This window comes from Dermacentor variabilis, chromosome 1 (genome assembly GCF_050947875.1).
Source record: "Dermacentor variabilis isolate Ectoservices chromosome 1, ASM5094787v1, whole genome shotgun sequence".
NCBI lineage: Eukaryota > Metazoa > Arthropoda > Arachnida > Ixodida > Ixodidae > Dermacentor > Dermacentor variabilis.
The window spans coordinates 64339805-64358874 of record NC_134568.1 but is presented as its reverse complement, the minus strand read 5'-3'; the positions used below and the strand labels follow the sequence as shown (position 1 = coordinate 64358874).

At 42.9% G+C, this 19070-nt stretch overlaps 1 protein-coding gene across 1 annotated transcript in view; it reads right to left on the bottom strand.

Annotated features, from left to right (window-relative positions):
- Positions 1-5417: 5417 nt before the first annotated feature.
- Megf8 (multiple EGF like domains 8) overlaps positions 5418-19070 on the bottom strand; it is a 209229-nt gene continuing 195576 nt past the window's right edge. The window contains exons 33-34 of the mRNA XM_075688154.1: positions 14796-14901; positions 5418-14098 (exon numbers count right to left, since the gene is read on the bottom strand). Coding sequence (XP_075544269.1) covers positions 13101-14098; positions 14796-14901 — 1104 coding nt within the window. The 3' untranslated portion in view covers positions 5418-13100. The remainder of the gene's footprint in view (positions 14099-14795; positions 14902-19070) is intronic.

Genomic DNA, 19070 nt, shown 5'->3' with positions numbered 1-19070 from the left:
ACTCCAGCAGCTGCCAGAGTCAGGCCAATCACGGACCTTCAATTTCCGCGCATAAATGTTACAGCCCGTCTACTGCAGCAGCGAACATTTTTTGATGATGACCATGACCACAGGAGTTCACCACTCGTATGCGAGCGGTAACCCCACGTGATATTATATAAATTAATGTTCCCTGCAATGACAACTCTGATTTACTCAATAAACCATCAAAGTAGCCTGTTCTATAGACACCTGTAGGAAAGTAAACATTTACTATGGTAAAGGGTAAAGGGTAAATGGTAAAGCACATGTGTAAAGAACTAAATCAATAGCCAACAGTTCACATTCCAGATTCATGATTTCTTGATGTATAACAGCCCTGTGAAAATTTTTTGAGGACACCGTAGTAATTAACCCTCAACCACGGCCATAAATTCGGTCTACTCTGAAGATGTGAAAATTATTAAAACAAAAGGATTTGACAGGTGTCAGCCAAGATTCTTGTAAAAGAACTATCTCTGGGTCATAGGTATAAATAAGGTGTTGAAGATCAATTAAAGAAGACAATACAGAGCAGCAATTCCATTGGAGAATTTTTAACTCGGCCATGATTACTCCGAGACAGAAGAGGCAACAGCCACTTTCAATACATCAAACTCTTTCATGCTCAGAGAACCTTTCTTGCTTTTTGTCTGAGAATGATAATGTTTGGTTGGGGAGAAATGAGAAGCCCTGCAGGGGAGAAATGAGAAGCCCTGCACTTCTAAGCCACATTCGCCATTTCCACATCAGTGCTAACATTTGATTTATACGTGCTAGTGAGGCCATTTATGGTTGGCATCATTATAGGTGATTTACTCGAAACAGAAGGTACAGGTCAGAAGGTACGCCAGAAGTTAAGAGGTTGGGAAGCTGAGTTTATAACTGTAGGAGATTCAGGGACATGCACTTTAGCTGAAAAAACTTGCGATAATGCATAAGAAAAGATGGTCATCAAGTGATCTAGTACGCCACTCACTGCCCTCTCCACAGCTGCGACTACTGATGTCATTATATTTTTCTAGAATACCTCCAGGTGGTCTTATTGCATCAGCGTACGTGTGTTTCCTGCTCTATAAAAGTGAATATGCGTCTGCTCTGGAGCACTTGTTGTGATGTATAATTTCTAGTATTCTGGCCTCATCAGACCTTTTTGGACACTGTACATCATCCGCTGTGTGAACATTCTGGCAAAGGCAACAGTTCGGCAAATCCGAGAAGCAGACGTCTGATGCGTGATTTGCGCCGCAGTTGCAACAGTGTGTCACAGATTTACAGGCTTTGCCGCTGTGTCCGAAACGCCAACAGTTTTTGCACTGGAGAGGGCATGGTCCCAAATGATCTACCCTATAGATAATAGGCCTTACCTTTAGCTCTGTAGGAAAGAATGTTCCAGCAAATGTTGCTATTATGGACTCTGTCGGCACTCAAGTGCGTCAACCACCCTGTTGCAGCGGTACACCGAAACAATCCCCAGGTCAGCTTCCTGGAAGACCTCTAGTACTTCTTGGGGAGAGCAAGATGGGTCCACACCCCGAACAATACCCTTTGTAAATACCACTTTTTCCGGGATGAAGGCCTTTACCAGTAATGAGGCGAAGGTTATGCGTCGGAGCAAGTCAGACACACAAGCCAGACTCGAGGATTTGCAGACAATTCCCCTTCTGCCAAATGATCTGATCTCCGAAATTTCAAGATAGTGGCTAGTAGATGTGCACAACTGTTTCTGAATCACTTTAGCATTCTTTATTTTGGTGGCCCCGTCGCCAATTGGTGCGAACACCAGGTCACATAAGCCATTCAAACATTCCAGGGGTTAGTCTTGGATTGGTAAACTGGCAAACCAGACTGCCGACCCTCCCCCTGGGGAGTTAACAGACATGATGACCCAATACATAGAGAAAAGCTCAAAAGCTAACTGAGGTATCGAAAAACCTGGCCACTCACTCACTCACAGGAACAGCTGGTCTTCACACCAGGTGAGAACCGCAGCCGAATCAACATTCATGAACAGACTAGCTTCCTCTTCATGTTGCCATGGGTGGTCTTGCCCACCCACTTCATTCTTTTCATTAGCTTTGGTAATGTACTAGAAGCGGTAAGTAAAGTTTCCTGGCATTATGGTGGGACCTGTTTTGCAAATGCTCAGCTAGAGTGTACTTAGCTCCGCAATTTCAGTCTTCCTTCTGCATTAAATTCCTGCCCTAGACAGCTGGCTATTGCTCTAGCGTATGTGCCTCAGCCTTTCTGTTTAGCCTTGCGAGCCGTCTAGAGTACCATGTTCCTGCTATTAAAGGTTATTATTATTAATAGTTTTTGTGGCACTGTACTTGCTCACAAGTTTGTTGTTTGCTGCACTAGACCCTAGCCATGTATGGCGCTTAGCCTATCCAGAAGGTGAATATGGTGTATTGGTTGTATTCCATCTCTTCCAACTTCGTGCAGAACAGTTAAACATGCAGGTTGTATCAGCCAACCAGGCATGAGAATGGTGCACGTCTCAAGGAAAGAAGAAGGGCTTGGTCACTGTTTGCTACTAATGCGTCACTGATTTTACCATTAAATCAGCACCACGCAGCTGTTGTTCTTGATTGGCTGACACACAGATAGCTTTCAACGCACTTCAAGAGACTTTAAGTCAGCATGACAGGTGCACACCATTATCGTCGTGTTCAATGAGGTCCACTGTAGGATAAAGGTTTCTGACAGATATCACCATTTACCACTCTCTTGCACCAGTTGACCGCATGCAACCTCTAAACCCTAAACTTTCCTATTCTCGTATCAATTCATAAAACTATATACACACTATGAAAAAATAATTACTGTGGACAGCTGCATAGTCACTCACGCAAATGTTACTCTCTAAATCTCTAAACTTCATACCACTTTGCAGATCCTTCAGTGCCTGAAAACATGGGCATTTGATGAGCTTCATTCACCTTGTGCTGTCACCTGGCTGTGTGTTGTATTGATGCAGAAGCTCGTGGCAGACATTGGCTAACTTCTTTTATATATATGATGGGTGTTAGTCACTTGAGTACTAATATCGCATAGATTTCACTTTGTGACTTGATGATATAATGTGCTGATACATAACATACGTGAACATTGCCATATTCCTCACTGCAGCGTTCCAGTCCTTCCACAGGCTGTCCCTATGTCTTTACTAGTACTTATAAGTGACTGTTATAAATGCCAGACTTTAGTGGGTATACTGAAACTCCATAGCTCACATATAGCATCGTCCCCTCCGAGTGAACACAAGCACTGCAGCTTCTTCTGTGAGGTGTGCCAGCTGTGGCTGCATGCAGAAACAGTGCGGCGTCATTGTGCAGAGAGGAACCATAACTGCCTCAGATGCATCCTCTCTTGTGGAGCTTGGCACTTCCAGATCCACAGAATGTTACTCATACAGTTTTTATTAGTGTTTTAGTGCAGAATCTACAAAAAGGCACACAGAGACACAAATGGAACAGGCACTAACTTCCGACCAAAGCTTAATGGCAGATTTTCTGAATATTGTCGCGGCGTCGGAAACTCGAGGGACAAATGCACAAGTCAGCAGGAACAGTAGCAAGAATGGGCTGTTTAATACCATGCCCTAGTCACTTCTTCGTCTTCTTCTTGTTCGCATGTTTCTTTTAAATGCCAATATATCTTCTCATCGACATCGTCCTTGCCACACTACAGACGCGGTAATATACACAGCAAGACAGATAAAAAGAAAAATAACTAATAACTTGATCGTACGAACACATGTGCGTTACTAAGTGCTTGTTACCAGCTGCTCTCACGAAAGCTTATTTCTTTGGCAGATACCAACAGAAGAGACGGTGAGCTGATGCACTCATAATCATCCCTATTCCTTACTGCAGCTTCCACAATCTCATGCATGCACCGATGTTTGTCTCTCAATAAGATTGCAGTGTTGTCAAGATACAGAGTACACCCACAGTCACAGCAGTGTAACACCAAGTGTCCCTGTCCTCCCTTTGCCACGTTCCTGCTGCGCTCCTTTAAGTGCTCATGTAGGCATCGTTTGGCCTGCCTTACATACGTTCTGCCACATGATAGCGGTATTCGATACACAATACCCTTGGCACATGCAACCAATTTTGTGTTGTGATGATGATTATGAGTGCATTGCAAACCATCTCTTTTGTTATCTGCCAAAGAAATAGGAAAGTTTTCTTGAGGGCAGCTGGTAATAAGTGCTTAGTAACACATACACGTTGGTATGATCAAATGATTATGTTCTCTTTTTTTGTCTATTTTGCTTTATATATTCAGAACATCTGGCATTAAACAGTAGTTAGAAGTTAGAACCTGTTCTGTTTGTGTCTCCGGGTGCCTTTTTGTAGATTCTGCACTAAAACACTAAGAAGTATGGATTACCAACTATCCCAAAGCAATGCGTTGCTCATACTGTGTGTTGAATACGAATAGCGATGTGGGAGAGTTGGTCAAGTTCACGGTGTGACTTCTGCCATGTGAAGCACTTAAGCGCAGAAAAAAAAAAAGGAAAAGTTATATAGGCCATACAGGATGCTGCATAAACAAAAGACTGGAGGAACAAAAAAATGACTTAATCAAAGGAAGAACATCTAACTTAGTGTTGCACTGCAAAGGCTGTGGTTGTTAGCTTCAGTTTGAAGAGGGAAATGCGTTGAATTGCCTACACAATCAAGGAACGTGGAAAATTTCTGAGGCCTATTATATAAGAAATATGGTGATATGTGGGCGAGTCAACCATAAGTGGCTTTACACGATAAGGAGTTCGCGCTTTTGAGCCTATGCCAACCAAACAATCTTGTTTGGTTTCTAACCTACTGAAAATTCTTGCCATGTAATAAAATTTTGACAAATATTCACCACTGGTTTCAACCTACCAATGTGACTAGTGCGATAACCCTATCACCTTCTGTATATGTTTGTGTGTTCTTGACCAATAAATCCAGTTGGTAGTCAGCGCTTGTGTTCATCCTTTTTCTAACCCTTCGTTTTTTTCTTTCCGCACTTCAGTGCTTTGTGCTGCAAAAATCACGCCATGATCATACAGTGTACTTGTCCATTCACTCTTAATAATGGAGTGCACTTCGCATGCCATCATAGTGAATGCATCTTCACCAAATAAATATCTTGTGATGCGTTGCTCACTGCTCTTGTTTAGCATACTTTTGATTGTAAAGGTGTCACCACTTGTCAGATTATCTCCCAGATTGATGTACTTGGCACAAGTATGCTGAAGCAACAATTTTGTCGCCCAACGTCAGTATCTATCTCCCTATATCTGACACACATTGAAATTGGTCATACACGCAATTCTTAATACAACTTTCTCAGTTTTCCACTGAACAAAGGTTGCATTTTATCAGTGTAATCAGAACAAATGTAGATAAGGTTTATTAACTTCCTTTATTGCTTCTACTTTCAGATGTTCAATGCGAGATTCTTGTGTATTGCATTCTGCTTCTACTATGCTGCAACATTCACAGCATTCACACAAGTGGAAAAAATATATTTCCATAGGCTAACCCACACTTTCCCCAACATAAGATGAAGCGACCTTTGATCTTTGTACAATATATTTGAAAATAATTGATCATCTACCACAGCACAATGTGCACATTTCAGTGATAAATGTTCCTAAAAATTTCATTTTCCTTTGTCTGCTAATTTGCTATCAGCATTACCTCGTGATGGGACATTTCGAGGACGGAGAGTATTCCATAGCAAAACGTGCAAACAGTAGAGGTAATATGTACAAGTTGCACATATTCTAGCATGAAGGCTGGTTCACTGCGATCACCTACAGAGTGAATGCAGTATGCCCAGCTGAACTCTGTGAAAAACCTATTCTAATGCTCAGTGAGTCAATAATTAAATGATGTAAAAGAATATAAAACTGCAGAGCAGCTGCTCAAATGTGTACTGCGAGAAGAAAAAATTTTACAGAGCAACAATGATGCTAGAATACAACAAAGTGTCAGTCCAGTTTGATTTGCACCTTGCTGATAACAACTGGCTCTTTGACATTTTGTTACTAAGCTACTTTTATATTTATAAAACGAAAGTTATACACTCAATACACCCCAGGGAACATTGAAATTAAACTCACTGCAAGGTTTAAAAAATGACTTAAATATAATTAATAAAAAAAATTATTCTGCATACCATGTAAGGAAGTAAATGCTACACAGTTTGTCTTCTTGCCAAGGTTCGAGAACAGAAACTGGTTTTTAAACCTGTTGCCAGCAATCCTGAACACATTCAGTGCTCTGCTACTAATAATGTGCAGTGTAATTAATGCGTACAATGACAGCACTTGCAACAGGCACAAGCTTTCTGGCTGTTAGAAGAACAATACTGTCATTACCTATGCTGCATGATCAAAGTTTAGCCTAAACATAAAGTTAAAAGAATCAATAAAATGCTTGCAATTTGCAGCATGTTTTTGTCACTTGCACTGCCATGTGTGCACTAAATTGCTTGAGGTTCTACCACCAAGATGATTTTGCAGGAAAAGAAAACACATCTGTGCCACATGCAACCTAAGCCTACAGCCAGTTGTCTGCAATTTTGAAGGCTGCATAACACCAGACCTTTTAATGTAATTATTTAACTTATGAAATGTTATACAAAATTCACTGAACATAAAGACATGGCCTAAGTATGCATTTAACATATTGTAAATTAGGGCCAAGTTATTCTATAGTGGGTCACCACATGTTTCACTATCTCAGGTCCGATAGCAATGTACATTTTCGTACAGGTCACATGTGATCTGTGATGATTCACTAGTCTCTCACAGAATTGAAATAACAATTACGCCCCTCAGGTACAGCTATGTTCCAATCCCTATATGGGTCATTCCATGCCAGCTGTACTAATGTTGCCACTCGACCATCTGTGATTTCTTTTTTAAAAAATTTTAGCCACTTGTGTATAACATGAAAAGTCATTCCTAGAAATATTTTTCCAGAAAACATTTTTTTCGCCAGCTGAAAGCGCCACCAGAACTTTCTCGTAAAGCACGAAAGTATGCGCCATAAAAGGCATTGCTAAGGCTGCATTCCAATAATAAATATAAACACTTAAGTTTCTCAGGAGACTTAGGCACCATTGTTTATTGCACCTTTCACAGCCATAGGTTTTTAGCGTAGGCAGTCATATAGCAAATAGATAGGTGCCAATGCGCTTCTCGTTGCCATCTTAAGATGCCAAGCAGATCGACAACGGATAGCAACATGAGGCTGTAATAACGCTGCTTGTATATAGTCGTAAAGAATTCAACTTAGAAGCAGTGGGGGCTTCCTACATACAACCCTCTATTGGCACATGAACACTTGCATCAATACATATTATATTTGCTGCCAAGAGGTATTGCAGTGAAGATGAAACGGATGCCAATTTCAAGAGCAGTGGGACACACCTTCAAAATATTTTTTCTCGCTTAAAACAAAAAGTAATTTTATAAAGCTTTCTCAGTCTTAAAAATATGCAAAGCACTATCAGAAGTGCTATTTAGCGTATTTTTACTTGGATCGCTTGAATTTTACATTTACAGCTAAACATAGGCCAAAAATGAGTTTCTTGCATGTTTATTGCCACCTGTGCGCCTGCTGTGCTATATATCTGCCTAAAAATATTTTTCACGTAAAGTCCAGTTCCTGGGAACTTGTAGAAAATTTACGTTTTTGTATAAGATCATTTTATTGAAAAAATAGTAACAAATATGAACTAATTTCCCCAAATTTAATGGCTTATAAAGATGGAGGAGTGGCTAAAAAGTGCTTAATGCAATTTGAGGTGTAAGACCTACCTTCATTCTCCTGAGATAATTAAGCGTTCATCTTTTATCATTAGTTTGAAGTTTATGGCAATGCCTTTTATGGTGCATACTTTCGTGCCTTACGAGAAAATTCGAGTGGTGCTCAAGCCAGTGGAAAATTTTTTTCAAGAAAAATATTTTATGGAATGACTTTTCGCATTATACTCCAAGCGCCTAAAATTTTTGAAGAGAAATCACAGGTAATCAATTGCCAAGGTTAGTACACTTGGTGTGGAATGACCAATGCAGTATTAGCCAATAGTCGTAAGGCTAACAAGTATTTTAACCAAGATTTGGTTTCATAAAGCAATCAACTAAAACTATTACATGCTTTGTAGAGCTACAATGACAGCATTTGTGACGCCCACGGAGACCTGCATTCCACCACACTTTGTTAGAGCAAGGCGCTTATGATGCAATGTATTACAAGGAAAACATACATTACACTGATGTTGCATATACTCTGAATACTCTGAGATCATTTAAGTAGATTCAGAACATCTGCACTGTAAATTCATTTTCAGTCTCTTTACAGCACTGTTTAACAAATTTTAAAGATTCAACAGCACACCGATGCAGTGCACACGCACTTTTGGTGAGCAGCTAAGATGAAATGTATGAATGCAATCTCTTTTCAAATTCTTCTGTTGATTTCTGCTATGTGGGCTTTGTTTTTGCTGCCTTCAAGACGATGAGCAAAACAAGAACAAGGTGAAAGCAGGAGCCAATGTTTCGACAAGTGGACTTGTCTTCTTCGAGGCGACATATGCTTTCCTCGCCACAGTATATATAGGTGGGGTTCTTCTAAAGCGGAGAGGGCATGGCGGGTGGCTGCGGCAACGAGCGAAGGTGTGTTAGCGTGTCGAATTGAGAATAAAGGAGTGATGTGCGTGCACAAGGCCAGGGACCCGGCCGTCTGTCAATCACGTGTCAGCCGGCGTGTCAACAGCGTGCACAGCAAGCAGCCTTCTATTACCTCTTTCACTGGTGGTCATAGGTTATCGTGTCTCTGAAAGAGATGATAGAAGGAGCAGCAGAAACCAGTGGTCGAAAAAAAAAAAAGGAAAATATTGAAATGGTATAAATAAATAAAGGGGGAAAAAACTGAAAGAAGAAGAAGGGAAAAAAAAAAACGCCTATAGCTTGAAATTTAGCATAGCAAATAAATTCTAAAGCTCCCTTTGAAACGTTTATGCCTATTGGTTGCAATGTCTTGATCTTATGGCTAAGGTATGATTCTCTGTATTTTCTTTCTCGTTCGGAATGGAAATTTGACTGGAAGATGTAGAGTACAAGTCCACTTGTCGAAACGTTGGCTCCTGCTTTCACCTTGTTCTCGTTTTGCTCATCGTCTTGAATTTCCATCTCCCAACTTCCCCGTGTTTCCCTTGTTGCCTTCTAGACATATTAACATATAAAAGCAAGTTCAGGGAGAATGTAATTTCCATCCTGCAGACGAATATTTTTTCGAATTAGTAATGATTTGGTTAACAAGTACAAACAAATGTGTAAGAATCTGATGCAAATATTATATGGTGTACAATGGCCTGAACTTTACACAGTGCTGTCAGATGGTGTGATCCTCACAATACCAAGCTCAGCAGTGTACAACCATGACATTAACACGACAAAGCAAACTGTAAAAAAATGCCTGTCACTCATTCCACTGCACCCATATGTCACGCAATCAACAGCAAGATTATAACAATAATTTGCTTATGCTGTAGCAAAAGTGAATACAAAGGCGCGCACTGCCACTACAGTGTCCTCTGACTTCTAGAGAAATCATTGTTATTCTGCCCCAGTTTGCTTTTAGCAATCAAAAAGTAAAAGTCTAAAAAGGAAACATTAAAACATTACACCATACAATGAAATACACACTTTTTTTGGCACTGCAATGTAAATAGAAACACACACAGAAAATAATATGAGACCTCGTCACAACAAAGGCCAGAACTATTCTGACATTGTAAACATGCTGGAAAAAGCATCGCACTAGGAACTGTAGCTGTTTTGAGCTATGAAAGAAGCTTTAAAAAAAAAACAACTTACACAGCACATTGCAAGGAAAAACAAAATGAATGGAATAACAAGCAAACAGTGAAAACTATATCTACATTGCAGCTAAAGCATTTGCACTGACCCAGCTGAAATGAGATAACATACAGGTTTAAATGTATTCCATGTTAATTGCACAGAAATGGAAATGGACAAGATATTATACATTTCACAACAAAGGACTGCATCATGTCATCTACAAGCAGTGCAAAATGTAAGCAGCAACGTGATTTGGTGGAACAGCATTTACGAGTAATTCAGGGAAAAATCGTAGATATAACATGTTCACGCAAGACCACATGAGTGCTAACGCCACATGTGAGCACACCAAATATGTGGTCTGGTTTCCACTGACTTAGCGGCAAATGCAGTAGGGCAACAAAACTATGCCATTCTAATTTCTGCTCTAGCTGTACACCATGCCAAATTACCTTGATCGTCAGAGCTAAAATATACGACAAGAAGGTTTGAAAAAAGTTCAACTCAGCTTTACTCTGGTCTCACTAAGTGCTCATTCTCTACAGGAAATTAGAGAAGAGTTCCATAATACTTCCTGAAGTCCTTTCTAGATAGGTGATTACAAACAAGCCTGAGCCAGTGTCGAGTGTTGTGCATTAGGCTAAAATGCATTGCATACTTGTCGCATTAGTGCAGATTGTAAACATTGCTTCATCCACATAAATATTAGAAGTAAAAGCTAGGGCCTTGAAAATCATGAGTAAAAAAAGACATTTAAAAATGGTACCTGATGGCATTAATTCTGAGAACAGCCTGAGGTTGTAATGGGCTTGAAATGCATGAACAATGACAGTAACATATAGAAAGAAAAATTTTTATCAAGATGTACTAACAGAAACCGTGCATTTTTTCTTTTCAGGGAAACAAAATAGAGAGAGAATGTTCACTGGTGAACTTCACCTTAAAGCGCAGTAAACTCACAAAAATGAAGTCCTCTTTCCTTCCCCCTTTTTCAGCTAAGTAAAACAAACTCCAGAGACTGAAATAATGTTATCTCACAAATGCAACATGACCAGGATGGCAGCCAGGTGCTCACTTCTGCAACAGTAAGGTAAGCTAAAATGATGTTCCTGATTTCAAATGGTGTGGTACACTAATCATAATGAGTGCTCATAGTTGCAAGGGCACCTGTTAAAGACAATTGCATCATCACTGTATTCAACGCTGTTGGCTCTGGGCTGCCTGCACTAACGATATGGAAGAATAAAAATAGCAGGCAGCATTCTTTGTTCTTGATTGTCATATAAGCAAGTTTGCAGAAAGCATGTCAGAACACTTAAGAACAAGGCTTAAGTATGTATATGTGATGAAAAACCAATACAGAAACAGTAGGCACAATCTCAGGAGTGAAAGTTCATTTCCAACATAAAAATTTAGGTGGGTGCCCTTATTGGAAGAACCAGTGGTACACACAACAAAAAATTTTGTCCCCCCCCCTTACAACTTCATGTGCAATGACCCAGCATGAAATCGCAGGTGTACATTAGCATAGCAGTTATCACAGGTACTGACAACAAGTGTTCAAGATAATTCATCAGGAGCTTGATAACCAGCTTGACGTATACTGCATTTTTCATGCATGGGACAGAGGACACTTGTATTTGTAGAAAAAATTTCTCATATCCATTGCTAATTTACTTTGTTTATAGAGACAAACTAGATTTACATAAGAGATTCTTGAAACTGGTAACATCAGATTGGTTTATTCAGTATAGGCCAATAGTGCTACAAACCATTCCTCATGGCTCAGTCATGAAAATACCAGTCATATTCGCATAGATTCTGAAGCAGCTTTCATACACCAGATAGAATTATTGAGCTACAGAGCTCATGTAACTAAGTGAAAAAGAAAATTATTCTCAATAAAAAATAAAAAAGTACAAGAAAGCTTCTTTTTTTTTTTTGCCACATTTGCAGTGAAAGATATCGCTTGCTGACAGATCTTAGCTTGTTTTCCATGCACTGGTCAAGAATCTGTCCATACCTGATTAACGTGAAGAAAAGAATGAATGGAATAAGGTTGCAGGGACATCAAATAGGCTACTGCAGGTTAGAGTCATAAAAATTTTGGCACCAAACATAGAGTGCAAAACATGACCGAATGTGTTGTGCGGCAACTTTGCAGTTATACTTATCTCTCTCTAAAACATTCAGCACGGATGACACTAAGTTCTTGATTACTTGCAACCATTAGACAAACACAGTGTCATCAGACAAAGTATGCAAGAGCAAAGTTCAATACTCATGCATGAACTGAGTAATAAAAAATGATGGCTAGCCATAAGCCTTTAGGACCTTTCATAAAACAAAGCTTGTTTTTGGAATCTGCCACAGAAGCTAGTACTACACAGCAGATCAAATACAAGTCTAATTAGGGTAAGCTATTGTGAAGTATGCAATTATAAAGTGCGAGGTAACTGAACATTCAATGTCAGGTAAAAGATATATTGAATTAAACTTAGACAACGTTTGTTGAGTTTGTTACTCAAAATTATAAAGAAAATGAAAGGATATGTAAATACATGATGTGCATTGTGGCCTGAAGATGCAGGAAGTAATTATAAAACTTAACTATGATATGGCAAAGAACATGAGCATCTGACATAAGACTGCAGCTGAGGCACTGCTATTGTGACTTTTCATATAATTGATGAACTAACGAACATTTTAGATTTGCAACTACGTCTAGTCATGTTTGTTGAGTTAGGCGGACATATGGTGCGCACGCTATGAATAAAACATCGTCTCTGTGGTTGGTTAACAGGAACACTGCAAATCTTCAGCAGTGCTCTTGTAGGTGTGCAGTTGATAGTGGGCTTCTCAGACTTGATCCTGCAGACAGGGCCAATACAAAAAAGCAAGTACTAAACTACAAGCCCAAGAGAAAGCACTGCAATTGCCTACTGGCAGTCTACGCCCAAAAACTGCTGCACTGAATCCAAGATCATCTTTTTAAATACCACTCTCTACAAAAAAGTATCTCAATAGTCCTCTCAAAGACAAAGCAGGTGTAAGAAAGGGACTCGCACTGGTCACAACAGCCACAGCACATACTTGAGCTGGATTCAAAGTTCAGGCTGCAACATGGCCTGCACTCACTGCACCACTACTGTCCAGCCAAATGAGTTCAGAGTATAACATTCCAATAAAGAACATTACAGCATGTCCAATATCACAAGTTTATGTGGCTTGTCCTCCGCCTCATCGCAGCTCGGATGCCACCTGCTGCACCCCCTCCCCCAGAACGCACAGCCACCAGTGCAGAAGCAAGCGCAAGTCGCACTGGAGCACTCAGTCCTCCAGGAAGTTGCACCATTAATGTAGTCACCGCTGCTGCACCATCACCCGTGGGTTCCACAGCAACTGGCCGCACTGATCCACAAGATGCTGGGACACCCTTAGGCGAGTCCCTGAGGGCGCGACGTTGAGGTTTTTTACGTAATGGTGACCGAAAGCTGTCACCACTCTCCTCTTCATCCAAAATGGACAGGCACACCTTTGCAAATGGCCGCCGTGCCATGTGTTCCATTTGTGCTGCATGTAAACGACGAGCTCGGCGGATGTCAAAAGCACGCTTCACCTTCCACACCACAACACAGGCTGCCAGGAAAAGGAAGAAGCAGGAAAAGAATACAGAAAAGAAGACAAAGAGATCGATGCGTGTCTGGTCCTGACGGAAGAAAAGGCTTCCACGTGTGGGTACTTCACTAGCACCTGAGATAACGAGGTAGAGCCGCGTGCTTCGTAAGTCATACACATTCTGAGGCACAGTAACAACAAGACGGTGCCGAAGATTGTGAACCAACAGGAACTCACGCGGGTCCCTCACTGTGACGTAGGTGGCTAGCCCTGCAGGTGTGGCATGGCGAGGTCGCAGAAGCCAAGGGGCATCGGTACCATTACGGAGCGAAGCTGCAGCTGGAACTGCTATGTTTGCTGTCAAGTCTCCAGTTAAGCCAACGCCATACTTCCGATCAACTGATACTACATGTATGCCAGTTGTGCGGTTGACTTCGATGACAAAGGTGTCTTCTTTAGCTGATAGATACAAATCAGCTGCACCTGAGGTAATGTCCATGATGACACGAATGTCTACGTTCATATAGCGAGGTTGAACAACGAAGAACATGGTGCGACCCTGAGGCAGCAGGTTTGGGTCTGGACTGCACTCTGCAAGCAATAGAGATGTCTAATCTTAGTAGAGTGGTGGCAACAGCCATGCAAATAAACTAAAGACTAAGGTCCTAATCTGACCATCACAGAATAGTTAGTAGCTCTGAGAATAGCCGCAATGCAATTTCTGCCAAATTGTGAAACATAAGTTGGCTGCAATTTAAATAGTAATCAAGTTGTCAAAAAGTTTATGGGTTATGGTGATTGAGACCTTGTGATACAAGAGTCACTATGCACATCTTTTGATGATGAGAAAATACGATATACAGTTAAGTCTTATCAATTTAATTTTACGGACAGGATAGAATACCTGAATAGCATAAAATGTAGAGTAACCAAACAAGTGACTAGTACTGTTTTAACACTTGAACATAGCTTCTTGGGTTATGATTGCTGCTATAAGAGTTAATTTCCTGCATAAAATCTGCACAGCAATAGCTACTGCACAAATTCACATGATACAGAGCATGCAGCTGTCAGAGGAATAACTACAGAACAGCACAAGAGCAGTGAAGACGTTTGTGGCATCTTTCATTATGCTCTTAGTTTACTGCTGTTACCAATGGTTGAAGACTAATGGCAACAGGCAAGGAACATGCAATGAATATGCTGTTGCAAGCAGAAGATCTTTTTTCCTGCTTATGTTCACGTTCATAAATGGTGCATAGCCAGTATGGCCATTTCGTAGGCTCACCCTGTGTCTCTGGGTCCAAGCAGTAGTCCTGCTCGAGACGCATGTGACGATAGCACTGGTGCCCATTGGTAGGAACACCCTGAAAATTCTCCTTGCACTTGGAGCACTGCAGCAGAGATAGCATGGGCATCTACATCTAGCAGTGTTTCCTTGTAAACAACACCACGATACAAGCAAGTGTACGCATTCTTGCATGGCAGACTACAAATGCATCTTGAAAGCATCTTGCATTAAATGTGGAAAAATGGGAAAAGCTGGACACTAAGGACTGATGGTAATCTAGATTCAGGCAATAAAAAAATGCATTATGCAAAAAAGCGGGGTGAGGCGTGGAGACAGGGCACAAGAAAAGAGAAGTGGACAACACGGTGTTGTTCACTTCTCTTCTCTTGTGCCTTGTCTGCACACCTCGCCCCCCTTTTTTGCATAATGAATCCTTACCAACTAGCTCAGCTTTCTGTCGTTCTAAAAAAAATGCAGATGTGAGTATGAACATGAACACATTTATTGATCTACTATAATATCAGCATGAAAAATGGATTATGCTTTACACAGCAATGCTTACAAGTGTGCTGTTATCGCCTGCCTGTGTGCGGCGTGTAACGTAGCGACAGATAGCTGGACAACCACTGCGAGTGCCAAGCTACTTGTGACACGTGACGTCCCCTGAATGTATATTATCGGCCAGCACAATAAACGGGGGACTTTTCCCTTTCGTCACCTGGAGCGCGGCTCGTCGACTGTTCCTTCCGACACGTATACGCGACACGCTCGCATGCCGTGTCACCACATGGTGTCAGAAGTGGGCGGTGGTCAACTATCTCGCTGAGGCTGTGGACGGTGGCATTTCCAGAAAATGGCAAACAAGCCCGCAACGGTAATCCCTGGGCTCCAGCAGCCACCACCGCTGGACTTTGACAAAACGTCAGAGTGGCCGGCGTGGATCGACCACTTCGATGACTACCGCTTCGCCACAGCTCTCAACGAACGTTCGGGAGAGGCCCAGGTGCGCACGCTACTTTACACAATGGGATGCCAAGCCCGCGAAGTCTTTGCTACATTTGAGCTGACCGACGATGAAGCAAAAAGTTACGATGTCGTCAAGCAGAGGTTCGACGGTCATTTCGTCAAAGAGCGGAACATTGTTTATGAAAGTGCCTGCTTTCACAGACGCCAGCAACGACCAGAAGAGTCGGTGGATCAGTTCGCAACCGCACTTCACGTGCTGGCAGACCGCTGCGACTTTGGGGATATGAAGAAGAGACTCATCCGGGACAGGTTTGTCGTCGGGCTCCGGGACATGCAACTATCCGAGGCCTTGCAGATGGATCCGCAGCTGACATTGGCTACGGCGCTGGCCAAGGCTCGCCTCAAGGAAACCGTGCATCAGCAGCAGCAGAGCCTTCGACCGGAGGGTGCCCACATCGGGAGCCCGCCAGAACTTCAGAACCAAGGTGCCATCGTGGACGCCGTAGGCCACCAGAAACGCCCACAGCACAAAGAGGGACGGTGCCCCTACTGCATCGGCGACGCGCACCCGAGGTCGACGTGCCCAGCCAAAGCTTCCAAGTGCCACTACTGTGGTAACAAAGGACATTTTGCGAAAGCCTGCCTTAAGAAAGTTGGGTCAGCGCAAAGAAAGGTACGCGTCTCGGCTGTCGAACATGGTACCGGGGAAACTTTCATTGGCGCGATTGACGCGGCCGGGAAAGCGCGCTATGTGCAGGTTCTGATAAACTCTGTGCCTATCTTTGCTAAAGTTGATTCGGGTGCAGAAGTGTCGGTTCTACCTTCTACATTTCCAGGATTGCCCACCCACCTGGATAACGCAGACGAGGTGCTACAGGGGGCTGGCGGGAACAAGCTCAATGTTCTAGGCAAATTTGTTGCAGAGATTGCGTGGAAACAGAGGACTGTCCGACAAACGTGCTATGTCATTAGCCCTCTTCGCGACGTACTTCTCGGGCTGCCAGCCTTAGAGGCTTTAGGTATCGTTAAATTTGCCGACTCGCTAACTGCAGACAAGCAACGGTATGAGACACTTTTTCCGCGCATGAGTCGTAGTCTAGGCACTATTCCAGGAGAATACACAATCAGGCTACGACCGGGCGCAATTCCACATGCCATAACCGCTCCGCGGCGAGTGCCGATTCCGCTCATGGAAAGGCTAAAGCAGGAAATCGAGAGACTCGTGCGCATGGGAATAATTAGAAAGGTAGATGGCCCCACGGATTGGTGCGCAGGAATAGTCCTGGTAACTAAACAGTCGGGGGAACTGAGAGTATGCGTCGACCTCACAAAGTTAAATAAGTGCGTCGTTCGTGAACGCTTCACGCTACCTACGGTCGAACAAGCATTAGGCTCTCTGGCGGGTGCGAAATGGTTTTCGAAGCTTGACGCCTTCTCGGGGTTCCATCAAGTCCGACTAAGTAGGGACTCTGAAGAACTAACTACGTTCTTGACACCATTCGGGAGGTACTGTTTTACCCGACTACCGTTCGGAATTACGTCCGCTCCGGAGTATTTCCAGAAAAGGATGTCAGAAATCCTATGTGGCCTGCCAGGCGTTGTCAACGTCATGGATGACATTTTAGTGTTTGGTAATACGAAAGCCCAGCATGACGAACGTTTAGCTGATGTTATGTCACGCCTAGCTAGCGCAAACGTGACTCTGAACAAAGAAAAGTGCCTGTTTGGCGTTAATAAACTGAGATTTCTGGGCCATATTCTGAATGAGAACGGAATTGAGCCTGATCCAGCGAAGGTCAGCGCTATTAAGAATCTAAACGCACCGAAAAATGTCACCGAACTGAGAAGCTTGCTCGGCATGGCCAATCACCTAGGTCGCTTTTTGCCTCACCTGGCGCAAACTACCGCTCCGATGCGTGCTCTTTTGCACAAAGATAGCGAATAGGTCTGGGGGTGTGACCAAGCAAAAGCGCTGAACGAGCTAAAGGAGCTCATTTGTTCTGCACAGTGTATGGCCATGTACGATGCAACGCTTCCTACCATCCTTTCAGCGGACGCATCCTCTTTCGGACTGAAAGCTGTTCTTTTTCAAACGCAGAAAAACGGTCACCGTAGACCAATAGCTTTCGCGTCTCGTTCTCTCACGAACACAGAACGGCGATACTCCCAGATAGAAAAAGAAGCGCTAGCGCTCACGTGGGCAGCCGAAAGATTTGACGAGTACATCCGTGGCCTAAACGTTACCTTTGAAACTGATCACAAGCCTTTAGTGTCTTTACTGGGCCAGATGGCCATTGATGATATGCCCCCTCGAATTCAACGCTTCTGGCTACGCCTTATGCGCTATCTTTTCACGGTCCAGTACGTTCCCGGCAAATCGCTAGTCACGGCCGACACCCTCTCGCGATCCCCTGTAGCAGGCAGCGATTCTGAAAAAGGTTTGAGTGTGTCAGATATCACAGCGTACTCTAAGGCGTGTTTGCTTGGCTTGGAAATGGGGGACAATTTTTTATCCAGAGTGAGAGAATGTCAAATTAATGATCCCGTTTGCAAACACCTGCGCAGACTGTGTAAAACCAATTGGCCAAGGAAACCGAATGTTCCTTCTTTCCTCATGCCTTACTGGCAAGATAGAGCATGCCTTAGCATAATTGATGGTCTCTTGTTGAAAGGAACAAGGCTTGTAATCCCACAGTCTCTAAGAACGGAAGTGCTGTGTAGACTACATGATGGGCACCAGGGTATCGTGCGTTGTCGTAATATTGCTAAAGGTTCTGTCTGGTGGCCAGGATTGAGCACCGATCTGGCACAGTTCGTGAATCAGTGCACTGTTTGCGCACGACATGCCCAGCAACTAGCCGAGCCCATGATAGCAACCGCAACACCATCGTTTGCTTGGGAGAGAGTGGGAGTAGATCTGTGCGTAATCAACGGCCAGGCATATCTTGTCGCCGTGGATTATCTTTCACGTTACCCTGAGGTAGCCATTCTTCCTTCCACAAATTCGGGAACGGTCATTGATAGACTGAAAAGTATTTTTTCTAGGCATGGAATCCCTGAGTGCGTGGTGACCGACAACGGTCCTCAGTTCGTGGCAACTGAGTTTGAACAGTTCGCTATGTCATACGGGTTTCGCCATGTCACCGTGAGTCTGAGGCACCCGCAGGGCAACGGGGAAGTAGAGCGAATGGTTCAGACGGTTAAGCACCTCCTTCTAAAGTCTAAAGACCCTTATCTGGCATTGTTGGCTTACAGGGCGATGCCCGGCATTCTTGGGGTCAGTCCTGCGGAAATACTTATGGGTAG